Below are 12743 nucleotides of genomic sequence, written 5' to 3'. Positions count from 1 at the left end.
TATATTTCTGACTCCCAAACAAAACAAAACAAAACAAACCCAACAAACCCCCAGATCTCTTCTGAAGCTGCTTAACAGAATAGCATATGATGGTTGTGGTATCTTCTCCAAACAACCTATAAGGGAAGCCTTCCTTTGTTTTAAAGCCATTAGTTAATGCAACCCCAGTCCTTTATGTGTTATGAATAGTTCAATTGGGTTGGCTGAGTCAGGTCTGAGGTTCATTTCCAGTTCATAATTACAAATATTGCCATTGAGGGAATGCTATTTATGATGCTCTAGTTGCCAAGGTAAGACAAACCAAGAAGTAATAAAGAGACCTTTAGAAGCTACTTAAAATATGCAGACAGTTGGGTGATACAACATAGCACCCAACTGTGGCAAAGCCAGGTGCTTAGATTATAGCCTTCTCCAGTCTGAAACACTCCTATCACCAAAAGCCTATGGTTAGATTTAGCGATGGTATCTCCAAGGACAGAGCAATAGCCATGTGCAGGATTGGCTGTATCAGGATTGCCAATCCCTTTCTGGGATTACACTGGCTGTAACCTAGCCTCTAGGAAAGATGTGTAACAGCAGACAAGGGAGGAGGGGTACAAATGGTAGGGGGAGAAGACAGCAAAATCTGGCTCCCAACATGAAATATTTAAGCCCTAAACTTCAGTGGGGATATGATCCTACCCTGCAGCATCAGGGGTTTTTTGCCACAAAATTAGAAAGAAGGACTTTTCCTGGTGTCACTGCAGGCCACAGAGGACAAATCCAAATGACAGGGCTTAAGTTATGAATATGGAGAATTAGAGATGAGAAGTAAAGCAGCTTATAATGACTCTCCCGTTTGCTCTTTGGAATACAGGCTTCAGTATTGATTTTGAAATGCCCTGCCTTCATCCTAGCAGCTTCTTCAAAATGAAGCTTGAGAGTTTCTTTGCCTTGCAGCCTCTTCAGCATGATTTGATAACAATAAAAAGGGAATATAAAAGCTTTTGCAGGCTGTTATTCATCAGGAATCATTCCCTCTTTTTTTTTCTAAGTACAACCACTGACCTCTGGGGAGAATGCTGAAAGAGATACTTCAATTGACTTCCTTACAAAGATAGCTGTGGTTCAAATCAGAGCCTCTGTTCCTGACACTGCCAGTGGAGGGAAGTATGGAAGCCTCAACAACATGTCAATCAGTCAGTCATCTGAAATCAAACCATAGGAGGGCCCTGCAAAAAGCTTGCAACAGCTCTAACCTTGCAACACCAGGGAGCACAGAGCTCATAGAAAGTGGCTACCATCTCCTTATCACCCTGTTTACCTAGATACTCAGGCAGCCTCCAGACACGTATTCAAGTCATGGCCCTATAGACAAAACAAGTATCCATATCCAAATGGGAATTTTCACACCATTATTGTGATCATTATCACAAGTTTTCCCATGCCTACAACGTGACAAGGGTGTACTGAGAAGGACATAGGGTTGTGAAAGTTAACTTTATCCTTTTTTCTGACCTCAGCTTCAGGATAAGGTAATCACATCTCCCACTCAGTTGCAAAACATTTTGAGCTCTTTTTAAAGGGCTTGACATCAACTTCCAAAATAGTCATAATGGGCATCTTTGGTAGGATAAAAGACAGGGCCTCATCCTTCAATAGCTTTTCCCTGTTTGCACAGTCTCAGTGTTGTGCAGGTAGAGCCTAACCTGTTCCAACAATGGAGTGAAATAACTATTCTGTCAAATAACTCACGTCCTTGAAGAGATAAGGTTAAGGAAAACTAAGGTGAAATAACTTGGCTAAGTTTGTAGAACAGATCAGCGTTAGAGAACAAGAGCGGATTTCCTGGCCGCCTACACTAATACTCAGCGGCTAAACTGATCCTCCTGCCCTCCATAAACAAACTTCGCTACCTGATGTGAAGGACAGTGAAGTTTCCTGTGGCTTTTCATTTTCCTCTCTGTATTTTTTCTCAACAAGAGAAAAGCCATTAATATTCAATCATTCCTGCATGTAAGATGCAGTTGCTAAAATGGTTTTGCACTTAACATCCTCCAGTTGTAGACTAAATTGATGACACTTAAAATGTGCCCATGAGCCATAGCAGAATGATCCCATTACAGAAGTGCCTTAGTAATGCTGTGTTAGTTAAGGTTATGTTGTCTGGTTTTGAGGGTTTATAACCCAGCTGTGAATATATACTCCAGGCTGAACCATTGCAGAGGCGATTTAGTCCTACAGGGAATCATACGGCTTTTTCTTTTATTTTTTTCCTACTTCAGATCAGATTTTTGTCTGGTTCTTTTTATGATACAACAAAAAAAAAAAAAGAATAAAACAACCCTCTGTCAGGATGCTGCCAGCAGGATACATGCTGCTTTTCAAGCCTGTATTAACCTACCTCAGGCAAGGCCTTCACCACACTAATATCCAAGTACTCCCCAGTCTTTAACATGAAGGATATCCATGCTGCTTTTACTGCTTTATAAAGAGAGCAGAGGTCTTGTGGGAATTAAACCACATGTCTGGTTGTGTATGAAACCTGTGGCAGACTGAGGGTCTGAACCAGCATCTCTGAAGGGTGAGCTGACTCCATGGACACTGAACTATTTCTTCCTCCACCTGCTATAAAGACTTTCAAACTATAGCTTGAATGATCTCTCTACTGCACAAGGGATTTTGTTTTTCCTCTTCTACAAAGACCATTTTGGTTACATTTTTATTTGACAGAGCTTTCAGAGTGGTTTTTTTTTAGGAGGTGATGTTTTAAAAACTGATTTTGACATATATGAGGAAACTTTAAACCCAAGGTACACAGGTATCTGAGGCTGCTACTGTCTTTCACCAAACCAGACTTGTATGCACAAACAAGAAACTTACAAAATGGGGCATAATAGAGAGTTGTCCTGGGTTCAGCAGTAGCAGTCATTTTTCTTCTTCTTAGTAGCTGGTGCAGTGCTGTGTTTTTGACTTTCAGCCTGGGAACAGCACTGATAACACCGACGTTTTTAGTTACTGCTCAAATCTTTAGTCTGACCAAGAACTTTCTGAGCCTCATGCTCTGCCAGGGAGGAGGGGAAGCTGGGTGGAAGCAGAGACAGGACACCTGACCCAAAATAGCCAAAGAGGTATTCCATACCACAGCATGTCATGGCCAGGATGTAAACTGAGAGTTACCTGGAAGGGCTAGTTCACTGCTTGGTCAGGCTGGGTATTGGTGAGTGGTGAGCGGTTGTATTCTCTTCCCTGATTATTTCCCTTATCATTATTATTACTGGCGGTAGCAGTAGTGATTTGTGTTATACGTTAATTACTGGACTGTTCTTATCTCAACCCATGGGAGTTACATTCTTTCAATTCTCTTCCCCATCCCTCTGGGAGCGGGGGAATGAGGAAGGGGGGGAGTGAGCGAGCGGGCTGCGTGATTCTGAGTTACTGACTGCACTTGACAAGAGTGAAAGGATATAAGGAACAGAAGACTATATAGATGGAGCAACACAAAAATCTTCTTATCAGCATGGTGAACTCAACAGCAGAACAGGCTCCCACAAGAAAATCAAGAAGAGTCATGGTCTGAGCTGCTGGGAAATTCAACTGAATGAATTTTCCATCAAAAACTAATGTTATGACTGAGTATTTGCTGAATCCAGTTCTATACAGTTCTACCCAGATGACCTGCTGAGGTTTAAGACCTGAATTTCATCTTGTCCTGACAATGACTTTGGTACAATGTGAGCAGAAGGAGGGTGCAACCTACCACCATACTGCTTGGGTAGCATTTTGCACCCATGCAGAGATAAGTGTGAAGTGCTCCACAAAGTTGCAAGCACAACACTCCAACCAACGAGCAGGTCCTTATCTCCATCTGCCACCCTCCACAAAGCCTTCTCACTTTCCTTGCTCCTCACAGCTCTCAGCAGTTCCGAGCAGGCCGTTCAGTTTGCAGGAATCTCAGAGAGATAAGATCTGTATTCATGTGGCACCTGTCATCAAAAAGGTGGCTGACTGATACTGACCCTGCCATGGTGTCTTCACACACTGGCATCTGCTAAAGAAAAATGAGAACAACAGAGTGGGAAAAGAAGAAAATGCAGCCAGAATGCCAGAGAGTGATGAGGCGAGATGGTCCTTACAACCAAATGGACAAGTCCAAATCTTCAGCTATGTCTTTTTCTTATTCATCTACATGTTTTCCCTGCCCTGGTTGAGTTTTGTCACAGCAGGTAACCTGGTAACATGGAGGGCATGTGATCGCTTGGAGCAGCTGAGCAGTGCAGCTTCTCTCTTCCAGTTCTTTCTCTCTTTGCCTGTGTAGACGTATCAGTGAAAACAACAAAATAGTTACTAGTGCTCCCTGGGACTGCGGAGCCTGAAATGACATGAGACAGCATTTTCTTCACCTGCTTTAGTTCTCTTTGCTTGTTTGCCTTTGAGGAGTATAAATAACCCTTTCAAAATCAGGATTTGAGGCTGACGATGACAATTGATAACACTAATTTTTTCACATGTGAAGCACTTTCCATTCAGTGGGGTCTCAAATTGCTTTTCCAAACTGTCCAGCTTCCCTTCATCCACCACCAAAATGAACCTACCTCAAAGTGGAACGAAGGGACCGTCAATGCAAGGTGGCAATACACGTACACATCAATTTAGGGCAGAAAGTGAAGAATAATGCACCCCACTGAAGGCACAGGGTCAAGTCCAGTTGGCAGAATACGTAACGTGAATGAAAGCCTGGACAAAACATCATCACTAGGACTTGCATGCTCCAACTTAGGAGGGAAAGTGTCATGGGATCATCAGTCATTAGAAGAGGTCAGAGCCCTAAGTTTTACAACTTGAACAGGGACAGGGCACTTTGTTAAAGCACACATTTAGAACTGCATCAAAAGAGAGAAAAAAAAAAAAAAAAGCGATATGCTGCCATTTCTGAAGACTTTCCTTTAAAAAAAATATTTTTTTTTGGTTCCTCCCTCCCTTCCTGCAGAAAGGAAAGGCTCTATTGAGCTTCAGTCCACACTATGCTTCACTTTACAGGAAGCCCAACCCATTTTGAAGTTAATATGAACTGCAAGAGGAGTATACAAGGTGGGAAATTCTTGAAGTGAGTACAAGACTATTCATAAAATGAGTGAGAAAAGGAAATAAGTGATTACAAAAGGTCATTAGAAATGTCAGCTTACCAATGGCATTGTATGAAGGGAGGTGTAACCCGCTGCAACACAAACCTATTACAGCTGAACTTGCAAAAGACACCCATAACCTCAACCTCTTTTGTTTGGAAGCTTACATTTAGGAAGTTTCTTTCATAACACTATGCCTCTAAAACTTACATAAATCCCAAGAATGGGCACTTACCCACCCAACTTCTATTTCACAGCTGCTTCAATCCTACACAACAGATGAATGAAACCAAACAACTTTCCCAGCCACCAGGAATACAGATGCTTAGCACTAGATTCAGCAATTACCGAAGCACAACTGCTGTATGAAACTGGGAGGTCCAGGGAAAAGGCAGCTGCTGAGTTTCTCACTCGAATACCTCTTGTCCTCAACCAGATTCCATTGAGAGGAAGAGATTCCCAGGTTAAAAAAAAAAAAAAAAAAAAAATAAAATTCTGAGATGTAGAACACTTTTTTCCCCCTACAGCACTACCAGCAGCAAGAAAATTGTGGTGGGTGAATGGCAAATGAAAGGTGGTTCACCTTCCTGAGGCCAACACTCATATCACGGGGAGAAAAACACTCTGGACAGGCAGCAGGAACAAGATGCAGATGTATTACAGAGTGAGTATTTTGGAAAGTAGAATTGATGGCATGAGAGTAATGGCAGAACCACAGCATTTGCTTTTGATAGGTACCAGTGCCAAAAGGGATGTGTTTATCAGTGGTGCTGTATGTATCTCAAATGATTGGATGATCTAGGACAGATTTCTATTGTCCCATGTTCACTGTATGATCACCTAGCCTGCTTCATTCAATGAACAAGATATTTTTAAGGATGTTTTATTGCCCAGGCACCTCAGACATTTAACATCCTCTCTTTTTGTACTTTATTTGTTGTTTTAGCTTTTTATAACCTGTATAGAATCCAATTATTTTTTTCCAGCAGAGATTCAAATTCCACCATGAACTCAGAGCAGGAGACAGCAGACAGCATATCTTCACTCCCCCAGTTCTCTCCTGCTTTCTTCCACCCACGTACTTCCAAGTTACCCAATACTTCAGTTTATTTTTATTACTGTTACTTCTTTTAGCAGAGAGAAACAGTAACCGTGGGGGTGAGAGCCAGACTCTCTCAGACGGAGTGCGGGAGCCTTTGCACTCCCTCATTTTGTGCTTCAGTGCATTTCTTGCTGACAAGTGGAAGAATGCAAGGGAGAGCCAGTGAAGCAAAGGCAGATTCTCTGAAACCTGGTCTCAGCTCTCTACTACACCCTCAACAGATATTACAGTGCTGGCTGCCAAAAGAACTTAGCACCGACACAGTTCAGGCCAGGCCAGTTAGCTATTTAAAGAGGAGGGTTTATTTATATACTTTTCACCCTCCTTCTCTCTCCTCCAAACTCCTTCCCTTCCCTCCAAACTCCCCCTCTATTTTTTAAGACGGGAAATTACCAGTAGCCCTGAGCACATAAAATTTGACAGCGGTTTACCAGATAATTTGTACTGGTCCCTTTGTCTTTGCTGGTACTTTTATTCTTCAATAAATTCCTTCAACCATTAAACAGTGTTACTCCCACAACAGCTTTGGCAGAGATCAAAAGAGTGTGGCAGGTTTCCTCCAAATTTCGGCTGCTGTCTTCAAGGTACTAAAGAGCTAGATGGAGACAAAAGACGTTTTTCTTTCCTTTGCTCTCTTCCAAAGACTTTTTTCCCTTGATTTCCATACACACAATGCAAACATTTAAAAAAACTAGTTAAGGTGGATTTGGGGGCGTGGGGGGGGGGGAGGCGTGGGGGTGGGGCTGGGGAAAACGGTTGCAATCCAGTACTTAACATAACTGTGCTTTTGCTGAAATAATGATGACATCCACTGATAGCACTGCCTCACCTTCTTAAAAAGAACCTGCTAGGAAAACCAGAATAATTATGAATTTATGAATTAAACTACTCTTAGCAGTATATATATATATATATATATATGCAGAGCTGCAATCCCCTGTCCAATAAGCTGGGGTGTGAAGCTGGACTCCTCACAACTTTGCACATGAGGCAAACAGTGCTGCATGCTTACCTCAACAACACAGTGTTTTTTCCAAGGAATCCAGAAATACTCAAAAAAGGTGGTTGGTTTGGGGTTTACTTGGTACAACTGGAGTCCCAGACGGCAAAGCTCATCTGCCATCTTGTCAGTTGTTGACACCTGCTACAACCACCAGAATAGACCTTAAAACCCGATCCTTGCAAGGAATGCACATCCATTATACGTATATATATACTTACACTGGGATCTAACTAAGCTAAAAAGAAAGAAAAAAGAAATCAAGCAGAAAAATAAAAAAGTTTCAGAGAGATTATTTCATCCCCAACACTGAATTCAACATTTGGGAAGAGCCAAACTCTTGGGAGAATTCAGGGGGAAAAGAGGACACTCAGATGAGGCCGAAGAAGCCCACAGGGGAAGCTGCCTATTTCATTTCTGGGACGTGAACTATGCGTGTCTATTTTTAGTTTTGAACTGAGTTCCCCTGTCTCCTGCCAGAAGTCCTGAGCCCTGTGCCGGTGCAATGAGAGCAGTGGCCCAGCAATCCCTTAATAGCTATTACTTCTTAATAAAGAGCAACACTTAGGCAAGGGATGAGGTTACTGTTGGAGGGGTCATGATTAATAATGATCCACCATTGACTAAATAATTACTCTGCAGCATGGATACCGTTTCCAGAAAAGGCATACATTTGTCATATTAAAACCAAAAACAAACACACAGAAGGACAGGAGGACCTCACTTCTCAGTAACACTCAAGCTCACACAAGCCACCAGAAAAGTTAAGCAAAGAGAAAAAAGAAAAAAAATCAAAGGACAAGATCAGTTAAACAATAATGAGCTGCCTACTTTTTGGGAGAAAGAACAGAAAACAAACAAAACTAAACCCTGAGAAGGCAGAGCTGCATGTGCTCATAATATGGAGTACTCTGCTACTTCTGGTTCTCAACATTATGTGTAGTGTTAATATGTACATTGTCCACCTGCACATTTTTTTCCCTGTTTTTAAATGACATTTTTCTTTCCTCAGAAAGTCCACAAATTAAATTACTACCCAAAAACCATCTTTCCTGCTTTATGTTAATATATGACTTTGCACAAGGAAATCATAGTTCAGGATTGCCATTCTTACGCAACATTCACCTCAAACAATAAGAAACAGTATAATAATTTATAGGGAGGCCTAAATTACTGGGAAACTAAAAACCACTCTGAAGAGCATATAGGAACCTTACAATTACAGTAGGATGTTTGCGGTGCAGAGAGTTGGTTCTGGGCTTTGGAGCATGGATGAATTTCATTCCCACAAAGCACACAGACATCTGGCAAATGGTGCCAATGGCAAGCAAGGACATGACGGGATTGCTGCCAAGAAGTAGCCTGTTTTGGCGACTCCTTTCAGTCATCCCAATGCACCACCCCAAAGCTTCATCAAGAACATCCATGGAGGATGGAACACTAGCTCTTCAGCTGTATTCTCTTCAAGGTTTTCAAAGCTTTTGGTGGATTTACATTACACTGCTTAACCTTTCACCTCATCTTGTAGGGTTTGATTTAGACTGGGAGGCCACACAACATAGGCTACCACCCCCTCTCCTGCTCTGGTGCAAATCCAACATAAAGGTTGGGTTCCTTGTGACTGTTGTGAAATCCCAATCCCATGTGAGACTGTTTGGATGTCTGCCATCAACAGCGTTGGCGCCAGGATTTACACTCCGGTGACTTGCACCATGGAGAATACCATGTACATAGGTGCCTTTGGATGCCAGGCTCAGGGGAGCAGATCTCAGGTGAAGGAGGTAAAGGTGATTTCTCTTCTAGAGGCTTACTGGAGAAATGCCAGTAAATGAAATCCTCAGCAATGGGGTCATGACTTGGTCCAGCTGTGGATTTTCACTGGTGGGGCAGTGTGTCTAGGACTTTTTGATAGTTTCCAAACTGACTTGAAATAATGGAAAAAAAAAAAAAATAAATCTTGGCAAAGCATTATCTTTCACAAAAAATATTCAGCCAAAAAGTAGCTGGTTAGTCCCAAAACTTTCAATAGTTAATGGTATAAACTCCACACACCTATTTATATGTACATTCATGAAAACGAAAACTAAGTTGCATTTTCATACACTTTTACAGAGGCATCACAGGAAAACCCACTACAAGGTGACAAGAAAAGAGGAAACAGAAAAAGTCCCTAACAACAACAATGAAGGTAAATCTTTAAAATCTGAGACACAGTGCAGGAGGGGGGGATAAAGCTCTGCAAATAAAACTAAATCCAGTGCAGTGTTTTTCCCCTTCACAAAGTGAAACAAGCTGTTCCTAAAATAATGCTTCCTCGGTTTTCTGGCAATTAGTGTCCTGAAGGATTACCCTACAATCATCGGAAAGTGTTTGCCTTTCCCAGCCGATGTCACCATAGAAGTCTGTGTTTATCTACAAGTCCCAGGGGATAATTTATAAGCTGAGCTGAGGTCCTGCATTCACAGACAAATGTTCCGCATTGCCACCCACCCTCCTATACTAGTTTCCTCCCCATCAACCTCCTGTCGAAATACAGACAAGACCATTTCAGGGGCACAACAAATGAGCTTTACAGCCTCTGGAGTAAGTGTTTCCCCCATAGTTTGGCTGATACAACAAAAAAAGATTTACTGAGATGGTCAACACACCTGATTTCAAAAATTGTATTTCAGAAAGTAACCAAAGAATAATTTATCACTGTGCCAGAAAACATAAAAGAGAATGGGATGTTTTTTGACTCCAAAACCTGTTACCTACCCTATAATTAAACTATAGCAACCAGTGAGCTTTAGGTCCCACATTCAGGGTTTGTTAAAGATAGTGTTTTGCAAAACCTCTCTGCAATCAGTATGTTCCCACTTAATGATTAATCTCTACTAAAAGCAGTTTAGGGCTGCTTTAGTCCTGTTATAAATCAAGAGTGATTCAACCAGAGTACATCAAAATACAAAAGACTAAAATGGGCGAAATTGTTAATTTCTAAATTTTTTTTCCTGATGTGTTTGAACATCAACATGAGAAAATTAAGCTTGTATTTGAGAGAATGGGAAGCTATTCTTTAAATAAAAGTAATACAAATCCTTTTCTTTATGGTGAACTGATAGGATAGCTGACAACGAATTTGTCATTTTGAAAATACTAATTAAAGAAAAAAAAATTTACTGAACGAATCAATACTACAAAGCATTTATAAGTGTGACCAACATTCCTCACAACAGAACCTACTGAAGGATAGATAGATAGTAACAGACATTAACAAAATGAGACTCTGAGATACTGTTATTAGCTAAGGTTGTTGAACATGCAGGTTGGAAATGAAAAACATTTTTTCCTCCTGACAATTCATCTCTTTTCCCACCAGTAAATTATCAGGAGTTCCTCGAGCTTTGCGGACATTGAATCTGCTCCACGCCTGTACATGGTCACAGGTTGCTCACAAGGTACATTTGAGAGCAAAGGTATTTGATATTTGAGATCAACTGCTTCTCACTATCACATTTTACATTAGATGAACCAATATTTATAAAATGTTTCTGCTCAAATAAACTTTTGTTTCATTTTTGGAGAAAATGATCTCTGGATTTAAACTTTTCTTTAGATACAAAGCCACAAGACCATAATAACTGAAAACTTGACAGGGACAAACTTGGCTGGTCTGAATGGTAGAAGGTAGGAAGAGGCCACCAACTGCCTGTTGTTCAGAGTGCAGTCAGAGGCAAAATGGTAGGAGGTTGGAAGAGACCACCAGCTGCCTGTTGTTCAGAGTGCAGTCCACCTTGCTTGCAATTACTGGACCTTACAAGTAATCCCACTGACATCAATTTGACCAATTTTAGAATAAGGGAATATTCATTCCAAGTAATGAATATTGAATCCTGGCCATTGGTTTGTGAACAAGTTTTTACATGTCTGTCATAAGGAACGTCAATAAAGAATGTTCTCGTGATGGTGACACTTCAGAACAAAGGCATGCGGCAAAAGGCATGTTTCTCTGTAATTACTGCCCATCCAGGCAGCTACAGTGTGAGACCAAAGCTTGCATGCATTTAGCCAGCAAGGAAGTGCAATATTCTTTAAGAAAGGCATTGCCTGGAATGTTTTTTTATAAAGGAACAGAATTCATGAATAAATAAACCAGATGGGAATAAGCCAGGTTAGGGCATTAACAGCTCCTAGTGCAATGAATCCTGATCTTGCTTGAGGGTTTCTTGACAAATAACAAATACAAAAACGTTAAAGTTGTACCATTGCCAGCCATGCCAAGGACTCTTGTTTGTGTCCAGGAATGCTGATATACAACAGCACAGTTCAAATCAACCAGATGTTAACACATTCTTTTATTTCCACAAGTTAAGGTACATATTGACTGACCTGATCCAAGTCTTTCACTTGAGCATTTTTCCCTTTTCTGCAGCCACAACTCATAAGCAGTTTCGCATCTCCAATGACTTTTCCCTATAAGAGATAAGGCAAGAAAAATATTAGCACAATCTGAACCACTGAAGAACAAGAGACTTGTATTTCTGACCAGAAGCAAAGAAAGAAAGGGCATTATGGAAGCCTGTGGACTCATCCTGCATTGTTGGGAGACACCCTTCCACAGCATCATAGCTTCCAAACTATCAAGACTTCCCCAAAGCCCGGTAATCACAGCATCAAGGACGTCACATAAGCACAGACAGAAGGGAAGCAAGGCATGTAGAAAAACACAGTGAGAATACAGGCAAGTCATGCTGAAAAGGAACATTATTTTAATCAAATATCTTCATATGCATACATGAATAGGAACAAGTCTATCATAGTTAAAGATTACAATTACCAAACAGGAGTGTCTTGAGATAAAGCTCATTTACCAGCCTTTCTACCCACCCTCACCAAGTTAGTGCTTGCATGCTTTCACTGTAAATAGATTTAGTGAAATAAAGTCTACAGGTGTGACTTGCCCTTATGATTACATATAATGAGGTCCATATAACCACTGACAATTCTTTGTCAGGAATTCAATAGCCCACCCTCACCCAACACTGCTGCTGCAGACCCTGCAACATCAATAACATGCTGGGGCCAACAGAAATTTACAAAGAAACAGGGTCCCCTTGCTCTCCTTTTACCTATAACCAACAGTTTGGAAAACTGAGCCTAACACCTTCTTTTGGTTGACAACCCATCAGATTGTTAGCAGCAAGGCCCTTTTTGTTAACATGGTTCCTTTCCTGGGGATTATGAGAGTTGCTTTGGTCCTTCAACAAACCTTTTTGGAGCATATCAGACCTGGATGTCTTGATAAATCACCATGGCAGAAAGGGGCTGGGATTCCAGGTTTGGTCAAAATGGCCCTTGAACTCAAGCAGTAGCACAGCCAACTGAGTCCCCACAAACCCATCACAATTACTTGTTTTCCTATAGACACACACAAAGACATTGCCTTTTCTTCAGATTTTTGCTGTCCACAGCTGAAAAACACTCTCAGCATCTGCTGGGCAACAGAGTGAGAATCTGCTTGTGTGCACCCACAAAGAGGCACGAGATTTCAGCT

General features: G+C 41.3%; 1 protein-coding gene across 3 annotated transcripts in view; it reads right to left on the bottom strand.

Annotated features, from left to right (window-relative positions):
* The window catches only part of SETBP1 (SET binding protein 1), a 261348-nt gene that overhangs the window by 199606 nt on the left and 48999 nt on the right, over positions 1–12743 (bottom strand). For all 3 annotated transcript variants that reach the window (XM_062613396.1, XM_062613395.1, XM_062613394.1), the window contains exon 3: positions 11579–11662. In XM_062613396.1, the coding sequence (XP_062469380.1) occupies positions 11579–11662 (84 nt within the window). The remainder of the gene's footprint in view (positions 1–11578; positions 11663–12743) is intronic.

Source organism: Pezoporus occidentalis, unplaced genomic scaffold (genome assembly GCF_034315485.1).
Source record: "Pezoporus occidentalis ecotype Australia unplaced genomic scaffold, CSIRO_AGI_Poc_V1 ctg166, whole genome shotgun sequence".
In the NCBI taxonomy this organism is placed as follows: domain Eukaryota; kingdom Metazoa; phylum Chordata; class Aves; order Psittaciformes; family Psittacidae; genus Pezoporus; species Pezoporus occidentalis.
This window is presented reverse-complemented; position numbering and strand designations above follow the sequence as displayed.